This window comes from Schistocerca gregaria, chromosome 3 (assembly GCF_023897955.1).
Source record: "Schistocerca gregaria isolate iqSchGreg1 chromosome 3, iqSchGreg1.2, whole genome shotgun sequence".
Taxonomy (NCBI): Eukaryota; Metazoa; Arthropoda; class Insecta; order Orthoptera; family Acrididae; genus Schistocerca; species Schistocerca gregaria.
In genome coordinates, this window is record NC_064922.1 from 697,171,170 (window position 1) to 697,194,817 (window position 23,648).

A 23,648-nucleotide genomic window follows, 5' to 3' on the forward strand; every position below is an offset into this window, starting at 1 on the left:
GCTACCAAGAATCCTCTAGGCTGAGGTGCTTGAGAATTGTCGCTAGCGCCGAGCACACAGAGTGACGCGGTAGTTTGTCTTTGGGTGCCTGGATGCAGTTGAAATCTGCCTCCCATAATCAATGCATCCTGCCAACCCAGGAATAGATGTCTCTGATAAGAAGGTGGAACGTTCATGGTGGTGACCCGAAGAAGATGTTGCGTAAAATTTACGATCCTGACGCCACTAAACATGACAGTCACACCTCTGGCACAGGGGAGATAGGCAACTGCATCAGCGAGGATAGGGTCAAGTAAGAGGATCGCCACCCCACTGTCAGTAGGGGAAGCATGAGAGATATGTCCTGTAAAACCATGGGGAGCACAGAAAGTGGTAGCATGCACCTCCTGAAGCAGACCAACGTCAACGTCCGCTACATCAGCATGGAGTAAAGCCAGTTTGTGGCGTACGCGAATGATGTTGACATTGACCATGGCTATGGGATAAGTCTTCAAAGCTGCCATCGCCAGGAGAACAGGTGATTCAAACACAAGGGAAGCACAGGGAAGCCGCTGTTAGGCCCCTATGGAAAGGCACATCACTGTGAGGGGGAAGGAGCTCACCCCAGCAGGGGGGGGGGGGGGGGAGAGAGAAGGGTCCATCGTTCTGTACACCTCCAGAATGTCCATCCTCAGTATCGAAGTCGGCTCCCCAGGAGACAGACGTGTCACCGGGCCGGATCAGTGGAACAGTATAAGAGGTGTGCCCACAGGTAGCATCAGACATAGAAAGGGAGGCAACCGCATCGCACGCACGCAACGGAATGTCGGTGTCTGGAGGTGGACACTGACTGGAGATGGAGGCGTGGAAGGACGTCGCGCCCTCAGGTGCAAGGGCTTCAGAGGACAGTGCACCATCAGTAACAGGGTCCTCATCCTGTGCAGACTTCCGATGAAAGCAGTCATCACAACGGGTACGACATTGTCTCTTCCGTTTCCTCGGCGACCGTTCCCCAGTAACATGCTGTTCCGTGTCGGATGGCGGGCAGCTATTGTCCGACATGTGGTCAGATGGCAGAAAGGCGGAGGTAGCTCCACGATCAACAACCATGGTGTCGAGACGGGCGTATCTGCTGACGGTCGTCGTTCAGGGTTGTAGGAGAGACAGGCGAAACGTCCATCGCGTCGTCGAGAGGAGCCGACAACACTACCGACTGATTCAGAGGGAGGCGTAGCAGGCGGCACCGCCGCAGACGTATAAGACGGATGTAACACAGCGGGCGCCGCAGGAAGAGCGCCATATCCGATCGGCGTCTGAACCAGTCTACGTCGGAGACATTCAGCCACACCTGAACATGTGTGCGGATGCCCATCGTACATGACGACAGCCCTTCAACCTGCAATGACCAAGTAGGAAGGCACGTGTTTCCGTGACGGACACCACTGAGGGCACAGTATGTTTCGATGTCTTCCACGTTTCTGGCACGTGACTGACGACGTCGCCGTAAGGTTTAAAAGCGGCCACCACTACGTCCGACGTTACTTCAAACGGGAGTTCGAAGGCCCGCTATGTTCGGAAGCGATAACCAGCGTGATCAACCACCCTGTCGCCGCACAACATCGACGCACAGCTCGTTATTGGCCAGCCTTATGTACACAGTAGCACTGAGGATCCAGAAATGTATTCCGAGAGTATCTTGTGGCGGGAGAGGCATTTCATCTAGTGCAAAAGCGTTCAGCTTCATATGTCTTCGGTTGTTCGTCATCTATTGGGAAAGCTAATTTAATTTTAGAATTAGAAGGAAAATCAGCATTGGCCGTATATTGTTGTTTTATTGTCAGCAAAATCGATTTTCGGTCACTTAGTGGTTATAGCTTGATACCAGCGCCTACCAATTTTAATTGTATATTACAGCACTGAGGATGGTCACTAAGTGACCGAAAATCGATTTTGCTGACAATAAAACAACAAAATACGGCCAATGCTGATTTTCGTTCCAATCCTATCCACTATTTGGTCGTGGTGCAGACAACACGCTATGGAGTCGCCAATCAATAATTTAATTTTGGATTTGCGGGAAGAAACCGCCATGATGGTCAATGATGTCGGACTCTGAGACAGGCCGCTACGCGGAAGTAAACAAACGCGCGCTCGTTCGCAAGAAGCACAACAGGCGAGATACAAACTAGGCGTGCGGGCCTCACCACAGCCAGAGGCCGACTGCCTTATCATTTGGCTATACGGGAACGATTCAAGGTTATACCCTAACTTCCATAGGTCGACAACCTCTACTGGTACATCCATCACGTATATTCCCGCATTGGGGCAGATATTTTACTTGAAAGTCGCTTGCTCTCTTTCGGTGGGTAAGTACAGTATTGCAGTGCCTCTTTATTCCAAATTAGGATGCAATGTTCCTTCGGATATGAATACTCCATAATCCACACGTATACCCTCAAACTGTATTTCCTCTAACAGAGGATTACGTTTGATTCTACACTACCCAGTCTGTGTGATGAGACTACGTTCGATGTCAACGTGCAATATGCACTCGTGGGCAGCTGGTTCCAGTACCAGCAGTGAATCGTATACGTAATGCGGAAACTGAGCGATTTGTCTGACGTCTAGAAGAGCATGCTCATTAACTTTCTGGCCAAGGGTGGAATTATGTCCGAAAAGGATGAGTTTTATACCGTTCACATGGCGCGGTAGCTGAAGTACATCGAACATTGTAAAATAGCCCTATCCAAAACCACGGGACGACAGCGGTTAGCGACGCTACAGGTATGTGAGCGGGGAAACAGATTTACTTCTGTTGAGAAACTGACGGCCCAGATGAACCAAGGGGGTACCAATAGTGAACTCTCAAGAACCGATCAGCGTACGTTGCTAAGAATGGGCCTACGCAGCATGCACCCTCACTGACCCGTGGTGAATGCAATTCATCCTTGACGAAGGCTGGAATTTTCATACCAGTAGCACAACTTAACGTCCACTGAGTGAGGACAGGTGATCTCTTCCGATGACAGGAAGCCCTTGCATGTACCGCGTCAAACGCCTGAAAGCATATTTCGTCGGGTGGGTAAAGGTCGGAGGAGGGAGCGTTATGGTCAGGGTAATGTTTTCGTCATCTCGTCATTCTGAAAGGTACCATGGATCATCAAATGTAAGCACCTGTCCCTGAGTGCCAATTCTGCCCCTACATGCCGTTTTTTTCTCCTAGGCAGAATGGTATCTACAGCTCTCAGTGTACGTTCGTGATTCGAATAGCACCGAGTCTACGGTACTCCCCTGGTCACCAAACTCCATGGATTGAAACCGAGTCAAGAGTCTGTGGGCCACCTCGAGCGGACTTCTCGTGCCATGATTGTCAAAAAGAAACCTAGTGTACCTGGCCACAGCACTGGAGGTTGGCACGGCTCCGCTTCCCTGTTGGTACCTCGACGAACTGACTCTCTTCCTGCACGTATCGCAGCCGCCCACGCTGCAAAAGATGGTACCTCAGGCTGTTGGCAGGTGATCACAGGACCTTGCCGTTGTTTGGGAGACTTGCGTGCCTCAGCGATACAGATAGCGGTACCGTAGGTGCAACCACAACGGAGGGGTATCTGTTGAGAGGCCAGACAAATGTGTGGTTCTTGAAGAGGGGCAGCAGCCTTTTCAGTAGTTGCAGGGGCAACAGTCTGGATGATTGACTGGTCTGGCCTGGCAACATTAACCAACAATAGACCACAACAACAATATCGGTGATCCAAAGCCGGCCGGGTTGGCCGATCGGTTCTAGGCGCTACAGTCTGGAAACGCACGAACACTAAGGTCGCAGGTTCGAATCCTGCCTGGGGCAAGGATGTGTGTCATGTCCTTAGGTTAGTTAGGTTTAAGTAGTTCTACGTTGTAGGGGACTGACGACCTCAAATGTTAAGCCCCATAATGCTCAGAGTCATTTGAACCATTATTTGGATCACAAAAAAATGGCTCCGACCCCTATGGGACTTACCATTTGAGGTCATCAGTCCCCTAGAACTTAGAACTACTTAAACCTAACCAACCTAAGGACATTACACAAATCCATGCCCGAGGCAGGATTCGAACCTACGACCTTAGTGTTCGTGCGGTTCCAGACTGTAGCGCCATAACCGATCGACCAACGCGGCCGGCTTTGGATCACCGCTATTGTTGTTGTGGTCTTCAGCCCAGAGACTGGTTTGATGCAGCTCTCCATGCTACTCTATCCTGTACAAGCTTCTTCATCTCCCAGTACCTACTGCAACCTACATCCTTCTGAATCTGTTTAGTGTACTCCTCCCTTGGTCTCCCTCTACGATATTTGCCCTCCACGCTCTCCTCCAATAGTAAACTGGTGATCCCTTGATGCCTCAGAATATGCCCTACCAACCGGTCCCTTCTTCTAGTCAAGTTGTGCCACAAATTTCTCTTCTCTCCAATTCTGTTCAATACCTCCTCATTAGTTATGTGATCTACCCATCTAATCTTCAGCATTCTTCTGTAGCACCAGAATTCGAAAGCTTTATTCTCTTCTTGTCTAAACAATTTATCGTCCACGTTTCACTTCCATACATGGCTACACTCCATACAAATGCTTTCTGAAACGCCTTCCTGACATTTAATTCTAAACTCAATGTTAACAAATTTTGTATTTTATATCCTGTCTACTTGGACCATCATCAGTTATTTTGCTCCTCAAATATCAAAACTCCTTTACTACTTTAAATGTCTCATTTCCTAATCTACTTCTGACAGCATCACCCGATTTAATTCGACTACATTCCATTACCCTCGTTTAGCTTTTGTTGATGTTCATTTTATATCCTCCTTTCAAGACATTGTCGATTCCGTTCAACTGCTCTTCGAAGCTCTTTGCTGTCTCTGACAGAATTACAATGTCATCGGATATTAATATCTACTCCATATTTTTTTTTTTTTCTTTTTGTTTCCCTTACTGCTTGCTCAATATACAGATTGAATAACATCGGGGTTAGGCTACAACCCAGTCTCACTCCTTTGCCAACCACTTCTTCCGTTTCATGCCCCTCGACTCTTAGAACTGCCATCTGGTTTCTGTAAAAATTGTAAATAGCCTATCACTCCCTGTATTTTACCCCTGCCAGAATTTGAAAGAGAGTATGCCACTCAACATTGTCAAAAGCTTTCTCTAAGCCTACAGATGCTAGAAATGTAGGTTTGCCTTTTATTATCTACAGCGAATTAGCTGCGGGGCATGAAAGAAGACGTGCGCGGGGCGACCCTGTGACTACATCCTGCCTGTCTTTTCAAACAAAGCCGTGCATAGCCCAAGTACCTAAAGTACGAATTACCAAAGGTAAAGGAAATTTGTGGTAAGTTCTATGGGACCAAACTACTGAAGTCATCGGTCCATAAGCTTACACACTACTTAATCTAAATTAAACCAACTTACGCTAAGGACAACACACACACCCATGCGCTAGGGAGGAATTGAACATCCGACAGGGGCAGCAGCGCGAACCGTGACAAGGCCCCTCAGACCGCACGCCACTGGTTTGCTGGTATGGGATGTCATTTTGGAAGAGCAATTACACTCAGCAGTAATCTTCAGGTACTGTCGAGAGGTGTGTCCTCTTTGCCTGTGTTAGTGTGCTTCTTTCATCGCGTGTTATTCTGTTTCCCTGGCAGTACAATTCAACCATTTAGCCAACCATGGACGCACGTAATATAATGTGACCTTTATCGCTAATCTCAAATCTCCTGTTCCTCAATACTTTCGGCTTTCTTTGGTTTCTTTGCTCATTCTTAGTGTTCATACTATTCCTACCACCGTTACATCATTTTCTGCTGTGTTTGCTATTATCTACAGTGTATTTCATAATTCCCAATCATTTCTTGCGCGGGATGTATTAGATAAAGAACGCAGTGGAGGCAACGAACTCTGACCTGTTTGCTCTACAGCCTTGGGCAGTGTTTCGAGTAGTTGTCGTCGGGTTCAGCTCTGCGTCTGGCTCAAAGTCGAGAGTGCACCGAGTTCGTAGAGCACCTCAGTCTAGCCTCCTAATTGCGAACGAGACACTTTCTAGCAGCCGTTTTCGTAGTTGGACGAAAATGATATGTGACGTCATAATTGCAACAGGGACTGATTACGATGACTTCCTCTCACTCTGTGTGCGTATTGTGTCTCGAGAGATTTATAAGTGAACCGATCTTCAAATTTAATTCATATCCAAGCGGTACATTTCTGGACAAGCATTCCCTGTCAGAACGTTATCTACCATGTCTCCCGTTTCAGCCCCTAGAAGAATGTAAAATAATTGTGAAACACACTGTATGTTAATCTAAACAGAAATCTGTATCTCCTTTCAACATTACTTGCCAACGGCGTTGCCACAGAGGTAACAACGGTTCCCGTTGGATGAGCGTAGTCAAGCGCTGTGCGGCTGGGCTAGCACTTGGATGGGTGACCATTTAGTCTGCCGAGCGCTGTCGCCAATAGGGGCGCACTCAGCCCTGTTGAGGCGATCTGAGGAGCTACTTCACTGAGAAGTAGCGGCTCCAGTCTCATAAACTGACATACGGTGGGGAGAGCGCTGTGCTAACTACATGGCACTCCAAATCATCATCCAGTGACGGCTGTGGGTCGAAGATGATAAGGCGGCCGATCGGTAACGTTGGGCCTTCATGGCCTGTCCGGGCGGAATGTTTTTAGTTGAGTTTATACATCGCGTAATTTACTTCTTATTTGCTACTGTAGCACGTGGAAACTGAACCTATGCTTTTACAATAAATTGCGCTATTTCATCTGCCTTCTCTGTTTTTCCAGCTTTTTTATCAGCTTCAGGCTTCTTACACTCGCAGAATGTTATCGTTTCTTTAGTTTTTAAACCTTCTTCTCGTGGTCATCCCCTCCTTGGGAGTCAACTTCTGGATATCGGAATAAGCATCAAACTTAGAATTTCTTCCCAAGGAGATATCGTCACGACTGCTTCAATTGCAGGCAATGTTTCTTTGAACACATTCTGCTTGTTAATGCAGTAGTTTCCGTTGGTTTTTGCGCTCTCATTCCATCGGTCATATTTGGTTATTATCACTGAAAAGGCCGATTACTAGCCCAAGAGCGAGAGGATGCCCTGAGACGCCATCTCTCCCCCTTCTTTAACAACGGATTTTGAAAAATGAAAAGTTTTCAAACTGCATGTTTGCTACCACCATTGCTGGTCATATATTCCCAAATCTAATTAGTGGCTGGTATAGAATACAGGACCTAGATCATTTTGATTTGTCGTTTCACACGCTACGCCTCTATTTTCTGCCATAGAAGCCTGACAAAATTCGCTTTCCACATCTGCGAGCCCATCAAGATGAAAGTCGTGTTACTCTGGACACAAAATATTGGTGAATGTGTCACATTTTTCTGTACGTTCTTGATAGAATCAGCAGTTACAAGTTTCTTATCTGAGATCTCTGGCGGCAAAGCTTGAACAAGTTTCGTTATTCATTGTTGCATACCCATCTCTGTCATTAATGACTGTGCCATAAGAGTTGCGAGCGTTATTCCCGTGGCTTTTGTTTTAGCGTCTTAAGATATCTAATTTTGTCGCAATAACGGCAACTTTAGTCCTTTGTGTAACAATTATCTTCAAACACCCTTTTAATTCCATTGAGTAACAATATCCGTGTGCACTCTGTTTCATCATCGTTACGCAATATTACGACCGGCATTCAATAAGTAATGCAAAACATTTGTTTTTCTGAGAGGAGTTTCGTTTCATTCAGGATTCCTGTACACCTAATTATTCTGCACTGTTTTGGCTACAAAACCCTATTTTTCAACGTAAACTCCGCTCAGTGCGACGACCATACGCCACCTTATTGAGAGGGCCTGTTTCACGGCATGGTACAACTCTATTGGTCGCCGTCGGAGCCAAGATGTTGCTGGATTAATAACTTGTTCCACATTTGTCCGTAAGATTCGCTATTTGACGCTACTTCCCCATTTCGTTTTTTATATCTGTAACAGAAAACTTACACAAAGTAAAAAGGAAGAAGGTGTAAAGCTTATAGCATACTATGTTTCAGGTGCCGCACATGGAGACGAACTCCTATACTTATTTTCAAAGAACCCGTACATTGCAACGTCTGGAGAGCTGCCAGCAAAGGATACTCAAGTCGTGAAGACGATGACTAAACTCTGGACAGACTTCGCTAGAACAGGGTACGTATGCAGTCATCTGAAGACGAAAGAAAGAAAAAGAGAACCTGTAACTAACAGACAATACTATCTCGATAATTAAACAATTCTGTCAAATATAATAGGAATCAAACTATTGAAAAGGAAAAAGGCCAAATATAACAGCAATCAGACCGTAGAAAATGAAAAAGATACTTTAAGATTTAATGTCCCCAATACACAGAGATTGGACATCAGTAAAATCACTGCATTTGTTAAAACGTTGCTATTAGGTACACTGGAGCACATAAGCTGTACAGGTATCACTCGATAGATTAAGAACCGCTTCTCAAATTCTGACACTGATAAGTACTTGTTTCTTTCGCTTGTCTATAACGATTAGTTTGCAAAAGAACCAACGACAAGAGACATTATCTCTTTTTAATTCACGTTTGCATTGTCGTCAGCCATGGCAATACTCCGAGCCATGTTATATATTTTCTGGGCCTGTGTCGCTTTTGTCCTCGTTATTCAACAACATTGCAACCTCAGTGCTGGAATTTTGTTATGAGATGTTCTTAAAATTTGACATTTCGTGGGCAGACACAACACTTGGCGAAGCGAAGCATGCTGCCCTTCCCACTGCCACAAAAGACTGAGAATGACATAAACTTAATTTTCAAAATCCGATTGCATATTCATGATGCTGGTGAGATAACTGATACCGAAAACGGACCTTTCAATTGAGTAATTAAAAAGTTCCTTATTTAAATAATTCAATGTGAGTATCAAAGTTAATTTTCCCCAACCAACAGACGACACCGATTAAGACACGAAAGAGTTAAACGCATTAGCTGCCGGAGCGCATTGATTTATACTAGTGGGGTGAGTTGAAAATTCGTGCCAGACCAGGAATCGAACCTGGGTCTTCTGCTAACGTGGCAGATGTGCTGACTGCTTCGCCATCCGGACACAGTGGTCACCACAACAGCACGGACAATCCTAATATGCCTCACATCAAACCCAAATTCTCAACTTAAACCACAAACTATTGACGCACTGCCCCTGTTCATTAGCCTCATTACTCAAGACAACTTGCCAATTCGTGCTTAGTGTGCATCTTCACTGAAGGGATCACTGACCGTCATCGCCTTATATATCGAAAGAAAAGATACAAAACCAAAGTGATGTCACTCCTGCAAGACGGACTACCGAGGGAAGGGGGCTAAACCTTACTGCTGTGATACGCTTCATTAACATTAACATCGCTCAAGATGGCTGGTTGTGTCAAAAGTGGTGCAACAACTGTGGGGCGGCGAAGAAGTTGTCGAATGAGTTGTTTGAATGTTCATTTCACGTAACAGACTATTGCCGATGCAACATATGTGGGACGGCGAAGAAGTCGTTGTTTAATGTTGAATGAAAGTTGAACATTGCCACCTTAAATCACGCGAGCCTGGCAACTAATTTGGTGGCCAGTCAGAAAGCGAAGGGAAACTTACTGACCTTAGTTCCCAGTCTGCACGGCCACATTCCTGTACAGCCCAGCTAAACGAAAAATATCCATAGTTCTTCACGGGATTAGGGCTGCTTCAATAAAATTTAAAGTTCCAAACAAGATTTTATTATCTTAAAGGCTCACACGAATTACTCGAAACTTCTGAAAATGCTAAAGACATTAAATATTGTTAATTCAGCCAATCGTTTAATAGTTCAGAGGCGACTTCAACAGCAAGTTCCTCCCGAATAGTTCATTACTCTAACTAACGGTGCTCTATTAATAGTTCGCAATAATGTTAAAAAAAAAGATTAATGCTCGCCTTAAAAGTGGAGTTAGTCACCACTTGCCACGCGGAATTATACTTCACACGGACGGCACAATAACAGTTTGTTACCGAAGTCTAAACGATCCAGGACGGTGTACAGTCCTCGCGATTTTCAATGTCCGTTTACATTGCTAAGTACGCGCATGTCACAGCCCGCTATGACGTCACCCGAGGCGAGGCGCGATCGGACGTTAAGCTCGCGTGGACTAGGCGTTGGTCTAATGCGGAGTGAGCTTACTACTGCCTCTGCCGCTCTTTTTATATAGCTCCGGCGCGTACCGCCAAGAGAGCATCTGTTCTTTCCATTCCTATGCAGATGCCTGTAGCCTCCAAATGATCGCTATCTCAGGCACATAATCTTAAATATCACATTTAATAATAGCTTTACAAACTTCTCAATTTTTGTATACATACATCTGAGCAGTACAGAAGCACGTAGAAAATCTCAGCCCGCTAAAATTAAAACTTTACTCTCTAGAATTTTTACAATGGAACTAACGGTAGATTGTTACCTCTGAACCATAGCTTTATCAAGACTTGTATCAGCTGTTAATTATGCTACAAGACTAAAACTTGGTGTAGCTTTGTTAATTGTCCTATCTGATCATTGGTCTTAAAGAATTTGTTTTATCATTAAAATTTAAAGTACTTAATCTATAATGCTTATGTACATTTTACTCACAAAAGTAGTTTTTACTAAATTACTAAAAAAACTAGAAGAGGTAACTGATTGTGGTATTTCCATTATTATTATTAGGGTGAACTGAAGCATCCTACCAATTTTCAATATTGTAGCTCTATTATTTCGCGCCTCTGATTTTTCCGAAAAACGCGGATTCTGGAGTCAATTTTAGTTTTATGGTTTTGGAAACCAGCACCACTCATTAATGACTTCTTACTGCACCTTCTCACCAAATTTTGGCTTCCTAGCGTCATTATTTAGCGCCTCCTATTTTTCTTTCAAAACGTGAATTTTACGTAAACTACTAATTTTATATCATTAAGATTTGTTACCTGAAACATTATTACATAGAACTATACTTTAACAAAGTTTTACACACAAATCTTAATTTTTACTTTTATGTTAAATGTGGTGCAATACTATATGCAGGCGCGTTACGATGACGTGACGCTACTAGCAGTGAACTAGGGTAAGTCCCGTGCACTCGCTCGCCTCTGATTTCTTATACATGATACAGCGCTTGCTTTGCTTCATCACCCCCTTTTTAATTTTCGTGAAAATCTATTTTTGAACAAAATTAAATTTCTAAAAGAACAAACAAGCGATGGATTACTTTAGTATACCTCTTTCAACTTAAGTTGCTTCTTCTTAGGAAATTCCTTATTACTACATACACAAAATAACCATACTCATATACACATAGAAAACCTAGTACAGAAGACATTCACAAATTATTTACATACATTTACATGGAAATATAAATTTTTCAATGGTTACAAAATAGTTTTTTTTTCTTTAAAATCAGTCTCTTCCTGAAAAAGAAAATACGCACGACTTTTATCACTGCAACGCACTCACATTTTTCTTTTACTATAATACTCGGCACTGTGGTGGGTGTCCTATTGTAACACTCATTTAATTTCACTGATTGACAAAATTGTGGGAGGAAATTGTATTCACTGTGGTTTGCGTCTCTACTTCCAATCTCCCTACCGCTTGTTGTCAGTCATTCATGCAGCCTGCATGTCCCTGAGAAACAGACAATACAGTCTAAGTTTCTGTTTTCAACTTATATCTAAGGTAGGACAAAGTACATTTTATAGTTTATATTCTGGCACTATTTTACTAATTGTGAAGTTGTCAGAAAGACATTTAGCACTAAGTCGTATCTGATACAATAGCTCCTACTTTCTTCTTTCATAAATAATCTTTTAGGTTCCTAAATAGTGAAAATTCTTTTAGCAAATTAATATATTAAGATCTTGCTTCAACTTAGAAAATTGAGTAACCTTTTAGTTTTAATGTACTCTGGCTTAATTATCGTATGGATTAGTTCATCAAAGAAGTCATTTGCTGACCAGCACTTTGCTTTATTGTATGAATTACTAAAGAAATTAGTTATTTTCAGTATACCGATTCCAAATTTCTGCATTTTCCAATATTTGTGTGTTTCTGTTGTCTGTTTAACTATTTATTTGCCTCAAGCAAGATTTAGCGTTTTTCACCATTTCACGAGACGTGAGGGAATTATTCTTTAATCCTACATCATTTACTTCAATTTACTTACTTCACTTCTTCACCTTATTCATTTTCTCCCTTTTCTTCCAGATTCAAAATACTTCATTTCTCCACTTCTTTCTCCCTTTTCCTTTTGTCAGCCTATTGACGTCCTGTTTCTATATATTTGGTGCGATCCTCACACCACTTCCCCACATCTCCATTTATTTAATTCTAAAACGCCATTGCTTGCCTCTATGAGCATTACCTTCTTACGCTGTTTTCCTTCAGACAACCTTATTTCTAGCAACATACTACCTTCTGCATAATCTCATGGATTATTCATATTCATACCGTACTTCGTATACTGCAAAGTGTCTCTCTTAGTTGTAGTTTCTAACCCTTTACAATTACATGAAATATTTTAATTTATTTATTTTAGCCATGTTTGCCTCTTATTGGTACTCAGACTTTTGTTTTGCCATTCACTAGGTAGATCCTTACTAAGAATACTTAAAACCTAATAGCATATATACAACATGAAGACATATGTGATTCTTACCTGTTATTATAGACCAGAAGAAGGGAATGAAACTTGAAAAGGAAATAAAGTTTCACCCAGCTGGGACTGCACGGTACGCCAAACCGTGTATCCGCCAAAGAGTGGCAGACTCCCTACAGTAATTAATTACTGTTAATTTTAAATTCCTTTAGATCCACAATATTTCTTAGACCTAGTTCTCTCTTACTCTTTGGATATTCCAAACGATAGGCATTTGCATGAGGTTTACTTACTATTCTAAATGGTCCATGATATACATGCATAAACTTTTTAGTTTCTGCAGAAATTTTCTTTGATTTTTCTTTTGTTTTGACCAGCACTAGCTCACCAATTTTAAAACTAGTGGGGGAAGCCCTTGCATCATGCCTCTTTTTCCTATCTAAAGCTCTTTTGCGTATATTTGCCCTGGCCTGTGCTTTCTTCTCATCCAATGTACTCTGACTTAGAACTGGAAAGTCAATCATACTCGGAATGATATTATGTGGTTCCTGATTGAACATCAGCTTATTTAACACACTCTTTAACTCTGATCTTTGTTCGTCAGCAATTTGCTTTGTTGATTGTACCTTTTCCTCTATTTCCTTTAGGATGTGTCTCTCTTCAACCTTAGCACTTTCCTCATTCTCACTGAAAACCAAATTTTCCTGCAAGTATCCTTTATTCTTTATTACTCTAATAGGCAGTTCCCAAGTTTCATTACTACCGCCTATATGACTTCCTATAAAAGACTCTCTTATTACTTTAGAGTCAGGTAAAGTTAAAATTAAGTTGTTCTGATCAAAATTGATCTTTCCCTGGTACTTTGATAAGAAATCAGTACCAATCAACATATCAACACTTAAGCCTAGCACAATCAAACAAGGATGATCTATTACTACGTCATTTATACCAATGGGTATCAAAGCTTCGTGTTGAACTGGTCTAGAGACTTTTCCAGTAGCACCTATAATCTTTAAGCCACTTACTTTCATAACTGTTAACTTCTCTTTATTGGGTATGGTGTCAAAAAATGTTTGTGATAAAGCACTTGCTTCACTGCCACTGTCAAGCAGACAACGCACAGTGACTCCTGATATGTTTACTTTGATAACAGGGTGAGTTATTTTACATTGAACAGGTTGCTCACACACCTCGTCTAATAAATCTCGTTCTATTTTCTTCCAGCTAAAGTAATTCTGATCAGTTGCAATTACATTTACATTTACATCCTGGGGCTCATCATGCTCTATAATCTTAGCTGCTTTCTCTAATCTGTCCACTAACTTTAAATCGAAGCATCTGACGACTTTTTCTACTTTTGTTTGCTGCACATCAGCCAAACTATCCTCTACCTCTGAGCAACTGCGTCCCTGCGCAATATTGCTGTTCATAAGAATGTCGTCACCTTCAACCATTTGTGGCACGTTTACACAGCTACTAGATTCTTTCACCTCGTTACTATTTCTACCCCCTTCATTCATCATTTCCTCCTCTCTAAAGTTTTGCAGTACTGATTCTACTTCTGCTACTTCTACTTCAGCTTTTAGATTGCCATTTTCATCGAAGATGTAAGCTTTTACTTCATCATTATTCCCATCAGACTCAAACCCATTATCTATTTCTTCCCCATTATCTACCTTGAGTTCCTGTTCTTCCTTGACCCATTTTTCTAGTGTATCCAAAATACTATCCACTATTTTGTGAGAGTGGCTTAACACATCACTGGTATTATCTGTATTTATTTCGTCATCCATGTTGTCTGTCTGTGTATGTTGGCTGATTGTCTGTGTTTCCGTTACTGGCTGTGTTACTGTTACCGCCTGGTGAGCGCCAGTTTCCTCATAGACGGGATTTAGTTTCCCACACGCGGCCTGTTGTGTTCATCTGTGACACCACTAGATATAGTAGCATCATGACTCCCTTCTTGTCTTAATGGCATAGTATTTACTTCTCCACTTTCGTCATAGTAGTTGTTACGAAAGCGTGGTGAGTATCTACCCCCTCTTCCTCTGCCACGGCTTTGGTTTCGATAGTTTGTTTTGGTGTGCCTAACTTCCATATTTCTAACGTTCACGTTTCCATTATTTTGTACGTGATTGTTAGAAGATTTGTTATTCTGCTGCACCTGCTCCTCAGCAGCAGCTACTCTTTCCACTCTTTCCAGATATTCAATAAATTTGTCTATATTATCTCTAGGGGCGGAAATGATCCTCTTCTGCCAGTACCACGGCAGCTTACCTTCTAAACCCATAATGATCATATCTGGCTTCATCTTTTCTGTCAAATGTGACAGTCTTGAAACCCACTTCCTAGCGAAATCCTTTACTGATTCACGCCCTGGGAAAAACTTCTTACCACTCCAGAATTCCCTTAACACATCATTTTGTTTGTTATGTGACCAGTATTCGTTGAGAAATGCAGACTTAAATTCAGATAAAGTTTTACATTTGATCATTACATCCGCTGACCATCGCAAAGCATCACCTGACAAATGACTTCTTATAAATGAAATTTTTTCTCTTTCTGACCAAGTGTTGGGGAGAACATCCTCAAAGTCATTCCAAAATTCAAGAGGGTGAATGTACTTATTAGGATCAAAGCGCAAAAACTGTCGACACCCTATAAAAGCGGCGTCAACTGAAGTCACATGCTGTACAGTAGAATGACTAGAATTAACAGAGGTTACTCTATTTTCTAGGTTAGCAATGTTAGTATTTAATTCCTCTACTTGTGACTCTACTGCTTCTATCCTGGCAAAACATCTTTGTTCCACTGCACCACGAATTTCGGTACAGGTTTCTTTTACTTTCTCAATGTTTTTCTGACAAGTATCTACTTTAATTTGTACCTCTTTAACTTTGTCAGAGCAAAGTTTAGACTCGTTGCTCAATCTTTCGGACAACCTCACTTCCAAAAGTTCATCTGCCTCTTGATAATTTTTTTGAATTTGATCTATTTCACATTTGAAAGTACTATGCATTTTAGTTAACTGTTGCCCTACTTTTACTTGAATGTCATGATGAATAGCATCTATCTTATAATTCAAACTATTCCATTTTGATTGCAGTTCTTCTTTTAGTTCTTTATTACTATCCTCAATTTTATTTTCCAACCCTTTATTACTAACCTCAATTTTATTCTCCAACTCTTTATTACTATTTTCAATTTTAGCCTCAATTTTATTTTGGTTTGATTCGAGTTTGGCAAACAGTATTTGCATCCAATCCGGAGCTTCTACCTTGATACTTTGTATCTCTTGACTTGACTGAGCTGGAGATATATTGAGCTCAGTTTCACTACCTGACAAAGTTAGCAACTCTACTGGCTCCCTTTTGACTTCTATTTCACTTATTGATTGCATCCCTGCACTCTCATTTAAATTAAAGTCATAATTTACTGGTGACAAATTACGTTCTAGTTCAATATTTGAGGGATTAATGGAACCATCCTCATTAAACTCAATTCCTGATCCTGAGGATTCTTGGTCAGAGACCGGTTCCCTTCTAAAATGTACACTACTTTCCATATCTTTTAGTTTGTTAGCAGCAGTTAATAAATATTTTAAAAGTCTTTGACTTAACTTAAATGCTTGATTTCGACGAATGATGTCGTCGCGGTGTACCAGCAATCGTGATGCGACGCGTCGCGACGTATTGAAGGCAGCAGCAGCAGCTGTAGCGTCGAGTACCGCCACAGGAATCGCCTACTGCAATAGCTCCAGGGGGGGGGGGGGGGGGGGGGCAGCAAGGCACCGTTGACCGCTCGGCGCAGCCGGCAGCTGTCTCGCAGATCAGCGCAGCTCCGCGATGACGCACCGTCTTCCTTTAGTCTCAGCGCCGTCGGCAGCCGCGATCCAGCATCGTCGCCTTCCTCACCATCGTCACTAACCAACGTACAGCGGTAGACACTTATTGTTTATACACTACACCTGCCTTTACTGGTAACACTGTTCCCACACTAGTTCAATTCAGTGTCCTGTTATTGCCTACCGAGTTCGTTAATTTATACCAATCGCTTTCACACATCGAGCACTTTTATTTGCTTTTAATTCAGTTTTCCCGGCCGATAAGCACCATATGTGGGGCGGCGAAGAAGTTGTCGAATGAGTTGTTTGAATGTTCATTTCACGTAACAGACTATTGCCGATGCAACATATGTGGGACGGCGAAGAAGTCGTTGTTTAATGTTGAATGAAAGTTGAACATTGCTACCTTAAATCACGCGAGCCTGGCAACTAATTTGGTGGCCAGTCAGAAAGCGAAGGGAAACTTACTGACCTTAGTTCCCAGTCTGCACGGCCACATTCCTGTACAGCCCAGCTAAACGAAAAATATCCATAGTTCTTCACGGGATTAGGGCTGCTTCAATAAAATTTAAAGTTCCAAACAAGATTTTATTATCTTAAAGGCTCACACGAATTACTCGAAACTTCTGAAAATGCTAAAGACATTAAATATTGTTAATTCAGCCAATCGTTTAATAGTTCAGAGGCGACTTCTACAGCAAGTTCCTCCCGAATAGTTCATTACTCTAACTAACGGTGCTCTATTAATAGTTCGCAATAATGTTAAAAAAAAAAAGATTAATGCACGCCTTAAAAGTGGAGTTAGTCACCACTTGCCACGCGGAATTATACTTCACACGGACGGCACAATAACAGTTTGTTACCGAAGTCTAAACGATCCAGGACGGTGTACAGTCCTCGCGATTTTCAATGTCCGTTTACATTGCTAAGTACGCGCATGTCACAGCCCGCTATGACGTCACCCGAGGCGAGGCGCGATCGGACGTTAAGCTCGCGTGGACTAGGCGTTGGTCTAATGCGGAGTGAGCTTACTACTGCCTCTGCCGCTCTTTTTATATAGCTCCGGCGCGTACCGCCAAGAGAGCATCTGTTCTTTCCATTCCTATGCAGATGCCTGTAGCCTCCAAATGATCGCTATCTCAGGCACATAATCTTAAATATCACATTTAATAATAGCTTTACAAACTTCTCAATTTTTGTATACATACATCTGAGCAGTACAGAAGCACGTAGAAAATCTCAGCCCGCTAAAATTAAAACTTTACTCTCTAGAATTTTTACAATGGAACTAACGGTAGATTGTTACCTCTGAACCATAGCTTTATCAAGACTTGTATCAGCTGTTAATTATGCTACAATACTAAAACTTGGTGTAGCTTTGTTAATTGTCCTATCTGATCATTGGTCTTAAAGAATTTGTTTTATCATTAAAATTTAAAGTACTTAATCTATAATGCTTATGTACATTTTACTCACAAAAGTAGTTTTTACTAAATTACTAAAAAAAACTAGAAGAGGTAACTGATTGTGGTATTTCCATTATTATTATTAGGGTGAACTGAAGCATCCTACCAATTTTCAATATTGTAGCTCTATTATTTCGCGCCTCTGATTTTTCCGAAAAACGCGGATTCTGGAGTCAATTTTAGTTTTATGGTTTTGGAAACCAGCACCACTCATTAATGACTTCTTACTGCACCTTCTCACCAAATTTTGGCTTCCTAGCGTCATTATTTAGCGCCTCCTATTTTTCTTTCAAAACGTGAATTTTACGTAAACTACTAATTTTATAACATTAAGATTTGTTACCTGAAACATTATTACATAGAACTATACTTTAACAAAGTTTTACACACAAATCTTAATTTTTACTTTTATGTTAAATGTGGTGCAATACTATATGCAGGCGCGTTACGATGACGTGACGCTACTAGCAGTGAACTAGGGTAAGTCCCGTGCACTCGCTCGCCTCTGATTTCTTATACATGATACAGCGCTTGCTTTGCTTCACAACGTTCAAATATGAACAGACGGCACGCGGCCGTGCTGGCATATCTGTGCGTCGTGTGCTTCGGAGAATTGCCGCCCAAACAGGCCCGGTAACACAACCCTTGAACGGCCGATTCGCGACTCCCAGTCCGGAAAGTAAGAACTGTTAGCGCAAACCCGCCCCTTCCCGCCCGCCTCCCCCCCCCCCCCTCCCCCTGGTATCACATACGCTATAAATCTTTCTGTACAGCGTTTTAAGGCGATATGTTACTGTAGTAGTGGGACACCAAACATGGAATGTGATGATAGGAATGGTTACGTATAAAGATAGTCACCCTGATTCACATATATCTATGGTCCCCAACCCCCTAAGCCACGCCATTGGTAACAAACCTCGGAAGGCATTTGTCTACCCCTCTGGGTTTATCTACTACATAACTCCGAGTATTTATCATTGTATATGACATTTTTGGGAAATAATACATATTTACAAGTGTTTCGGTCAAGGATGTGCTACGTATAACCAATCAAAAGAGTAATTATTTTCAAGAGACAATGTGAAGGATAACGTGATTCTCATTGTATGGTGGAAAAATCCGTAATTCAAAAAGGTAAAGGATGTATGAAAACTGAGTTGCAAGATCACAGACTGATGCCTGTGACTATATCTGGAGCCTTATAACCAGCCATGTATGTATTAAAGGTTGATCACGCGATCATGATGCCACTTCACGTCATAACTCTAAAAAACTTTGTATTGGCACTACGGGTAAAAGAAATCGCGTAACCTGACAGGTTCGTTCATGACTTCTCGATTTACGAATTAGACACTGCTCTGACGTCTAACCGCCCTGTTAAATTGTTGGAAGCTTAGCCAGCCGGTGTCGTAATTTCGAAATTAGACTTGCTATGGTGGTCGCGTGATAAATATTTCGCGTGAAGCGCCGTTGCGACACAGGCAAAGGTCAATTGTGGAAATTAAGCCTCTGGGTATTACAAGTAACGATATTACGGAATACGATCAACTGACTCCACAAAATAAGAGGGCACCTACATTCACGAGTGAGTGGTTCAAAATAAGAATTAATACCAAAAGGAAATGGGTCATAAATATAGTTCCGTCGATACACACTCAGTTATATGCGAATGTACGATTGGGATAGAGGTACGTACGTTCTAAGTACGATCATTCACCGTGGCCTAGCTAAAAAGAATTGTGATTAAATTGCATTTATTCTCAGAAGAAGGAAAATTATCAGACTTCCAAATTAAATGAAAAGAAATACTGCAGGTTCTGAATGTCGCGGCAAGAACATCGAAATTGACGTTGACGGCAACGAAGGGAAAGAGATGATCACATCCACGTACCTGTATCGTTAAACAGCACCGTTGTGAAAATCGTCGCCTCCATATAAATTCACCATATAAAATTAAAATAAGAATAATCTATCAGAGTTATAGGAGCTGTGATCCGTAGTATCGTAAATCAGAAAATCAGATTGGTCATGAATTTCTTTGATTGTATAAAATCATTTCTCTTTAAAATTACGCAACACGTCTTAACACCAGGACAGGAGAACAACGAAAAGTAACTAATACTAAAAATAATAAACGAAGAGCGTAAAGCTTCTTTTGTCCATCATTATAAAATACTTTTCACATTAATCTTTGGTATGAGAGTCGAACACCATGTATCTAATTATCAATAAGAAAACAAAATTAAGTTCCCTTACAGACGTTACAACAGATAACGTTACACTCGCATGCGAATATGTATGTTACAGTTCCATTAGGCTGTGCTGATGTTAATACGCTGTCGTAAAATACGAATACCTGTGATTACCAGAGGTGATCAATCTCTTCTACAATTTCTTATCTCTTGCACCCCACGTTTCTGTAAGCGATTCGGAATTTCAAGTGCGTTTTTGATCGAGTATGAAGTAAAAATAGATCAGGTTATGAGATTTGCTCGTCAGCCTAAGACTGTTACCAGGTTGGATAAATAGATACATTGGCCTTGTGTATAATTATCATGAAACCTATCTTAAACGTATTTACTCTAAAATTCATCCAGAAGTGTGCGAACTATAAGGGGACACCATTACAGGAAAAGAATACGGACATCTTCCAAACGACGTGCTGCGTTTACCACTTTACAAGACAACAACAACAACAAATTAAATAGCGATTTGTAGGTAGTACCATATCTACAGATTACTTCTCTCGACAGAATCAGGCACTGGCCTTGACTCTGATACTAACCGATTTGTGCCTCATCTTCAATGACACTGTCGTAGACAAGACGTTGTTGGAGCTCACACGATACACGAGACACAGAAGAGGATTAGTCATGGTAAATCTTAATGCCAAACACTTTAAACTTGATGATTTTATTGTTGTGGACGAGTTTCTTTGTTATTAAATGATGCATTTTTAATGCGAGTATAAACGGATTTTGTTAATGACAGCATCTCACAGAGAAGCTCAACGCCATACATGAGCCATTGGATAAAAGTAATTTTTCTACGTTTTTAAGATCACTTGCATACTACATTCTGGTGCGTGTTATCTGGTGGGGGCCAGGTGCGTGCTTCATGTCGGTCTCTGAAATGCTGGACAGTTACCCATTTCATAAACACGCCTTCCGCGGTTTGCGGGTTAAGATAGACCAGCTATGGAACTGCTTCTGAGCCCTACGGGGTCTGCTGGAGGCTTCTATACGAGTCCTGTGTAGGTGGGATGCGTCTTTTGTGTCTTGAGCGACAAAGGCAGTATCTCTCCAGCCTCACAACAGCTATGTCCCTGGCACAAACAGGATACCACAAACATTGTATTATTTTGTTTTTAATAGAGAGCCGACGTTGAACATTGGATGCAATAGGACATAAGAAGCTCGGGGACTTATACTTCAAGGGAAAGGAAATTATCATTTCTGAGCGGAAGACACATTTTAAACGTCTTCTTACAGAGGATAGGAAAGAGTTTCGGTAAGACTAGGATGAAGTGAAGATTTGTCCTGTGGAAGAGGTGCCCGACAATGAAGTTTATCAGGTCTATGAAAAAAAAGCTTAAAAACAAATGAGAATGCAGCCACTCCTGGAGGTATAGTAGTGGAATTACTGAGGTATGGAGGACGTAAAGTGGTAGGAGGACTAGTAACAGTTTTAATAAAGTGGTTCAAGGAGATGAAGTACCCCAAGAATCGAAGATATCATACATAACAGTGACGTATAAGAAAGAAAGCAGGAGAGATCCGACTAATTACAGGAGAGTACATGTAATGCTAGGGTGAATATATTCTTCAGCAGTACTGAGGAAATGAATGTAAAAGTTGTTGTTGTATTGAAGGATAAGTTAGATATTACGGGTGGGAAAAGCTGCGTTGATAACATCTTTCGTGTCACCTAGATGCGTCAGAAAATGATCGCAAAAATCGAGATCTCCCTTTTGTTGATTTAGAAGAACCCTATGATTCTGTGGCAAGGGGGCTATTATGGCTAGGATAGTTGTAGTGGATGGTGCATTAACAGATTTGGTAGAAAGGATGTGCCATAAATACGAGGCAGTTGTGAAGGTTGGTTATAAGATATAGAAAAGTTTTAAAACAAGTAAAGAATTAAGACAAATGTGTTCTATGTCACCAACATTATTTAGGTTGTATTTAGAAGTTGCTCTTTAGTAGTGGAATAGTCGCTGCAAAAGTTTTGGTGTGGCAGTACAGAATCAGAGCTTACATTTATTATTGTTTGCCGAAGATAAAGTACTTATGGCTCTAGATAAGGATGATGCCATGTATCAAATGAGAAAGTTAATTAATACTTGCCGGCCTAGTGGCCGAGCGGTTCTAGGCGCTTCAGTCTGGAATCCTGCCTCGACCATGGATGTGTTTGATGTCCTTATGTTAGTTAGGTTTAAGTAGTCCTAAGTTCTAGGGGACTGATGAACTCAGAAGTCCCATACTGCTCAGAGCCATTTGAACCATTAGAATTAATATTTATAAACAAACAGAACTAATAGTCAGTATGGATAACACATAATATCTTTTTGGAAGTGGGTAAGGGGAGGATTAGGAGTCTGGCCGAGTAAGAAATGTGGAATCGTTCGAGTATATGGCTTCTATGATTAATAAGACTGGACAGTGTGACGTGGACACGTTCCGCAGGATAAGTCAAGAGAGGTTGGCTATTAGATCGTTAGAAACGTGTCTTTTGAAGTCGGCACGTATCGAGACAACTAAGAAAGTAGTTCTATGTGCTATGGTTGAAAGCATTCTGACTTACGGCTCAGAGTGTTGTACACTGAACGAGAGACAAATGGGAAAATTTGAGGCTGTCGAAATAGACGCACTACGTTGAAGCACTGGAGTGACTACATCTACATTTATACTCCGCAAGCCACCCAACGGTGTATGGCGGAGGGCACTTTACGTGCCACTGTCATTACCTCCATTTTCTGTTCCAGTCGCGTATGGTTCGCGGGAAGAACGACTGTCGGAAAGCCTCTGTGCGCACTCTAATCTCTCTAATTTTACATTTGTGATCTCCTAGGGGGGTATGAGTAGGAGGAATCAATATTTTCGATACCTCATCCAGAAACGCACCCTCTCGAAACCTGGACAGCAAGCTACACCACGGTGCAGAGCGCATCTCTTGCTGAGTCTTCCACTTGAGTGTGCTAAACATCTGCGTAACGCTATCACGGTTAACAAATAACCCTGTGACGAAACGGGCCGCTCTTCTTTGGATCTTCTCTATCTCCTCCGTCAACCCGATCTGGTACGTATCCCACACTGATGGGCAATACTCAAGTATAAGTCGAACGAGTGTTTTGTAAGCCACCTCCTTTGTTGATGGACTACATTTTCTAAGGACTCTCCCAATGAATCTCAACCTGGTACCTGCCTTACCAACAATTAATTTTATATGATCATTCCACTTCAAATCGTTGCGCACGCATACCCCCAGATATTTTACGGAAGTAACTGCTACCAGTGTTTGTTCCGCTATCATATAATCATACAATAAAGGATCCTTCTTTCTATGTATTCCCAATACATTACATTTGTCTAAGTTAAGGGTCAGTTGCCACTCCCTGCACCAAGTGCCTATCTGCTGCAGATCGTCTTGCATTTCGCTACAATTTTCTAATGCTGCAACTTCTCTGTATACTAC

At 41.8% G+C, this 23,648-nt stretch overlaps 1 protein-coding gene across 1 annotated transcript in view; it reads left to right on the forward strand.

Moving 5' to 3' along the window:
* LOC126354702 (juvenile hormone esterase-like) overlaps positions 1-23,648 on the forward strand; it is a 127,278-nt gene that overhangs the window by 95,014 nt on the left and 8,616 nt on the right. Inside the window, exon 9 of the mRNA XM_050004521.1 lies at positions 8,047-8,182. Coding sequence (XP_049860478.1) covers positions 8,047-8,182 — 136 coding nt within the window. The remainder of the gene's footprint in view (positions 1-8,046; positions 8,183-23,648) is intronic.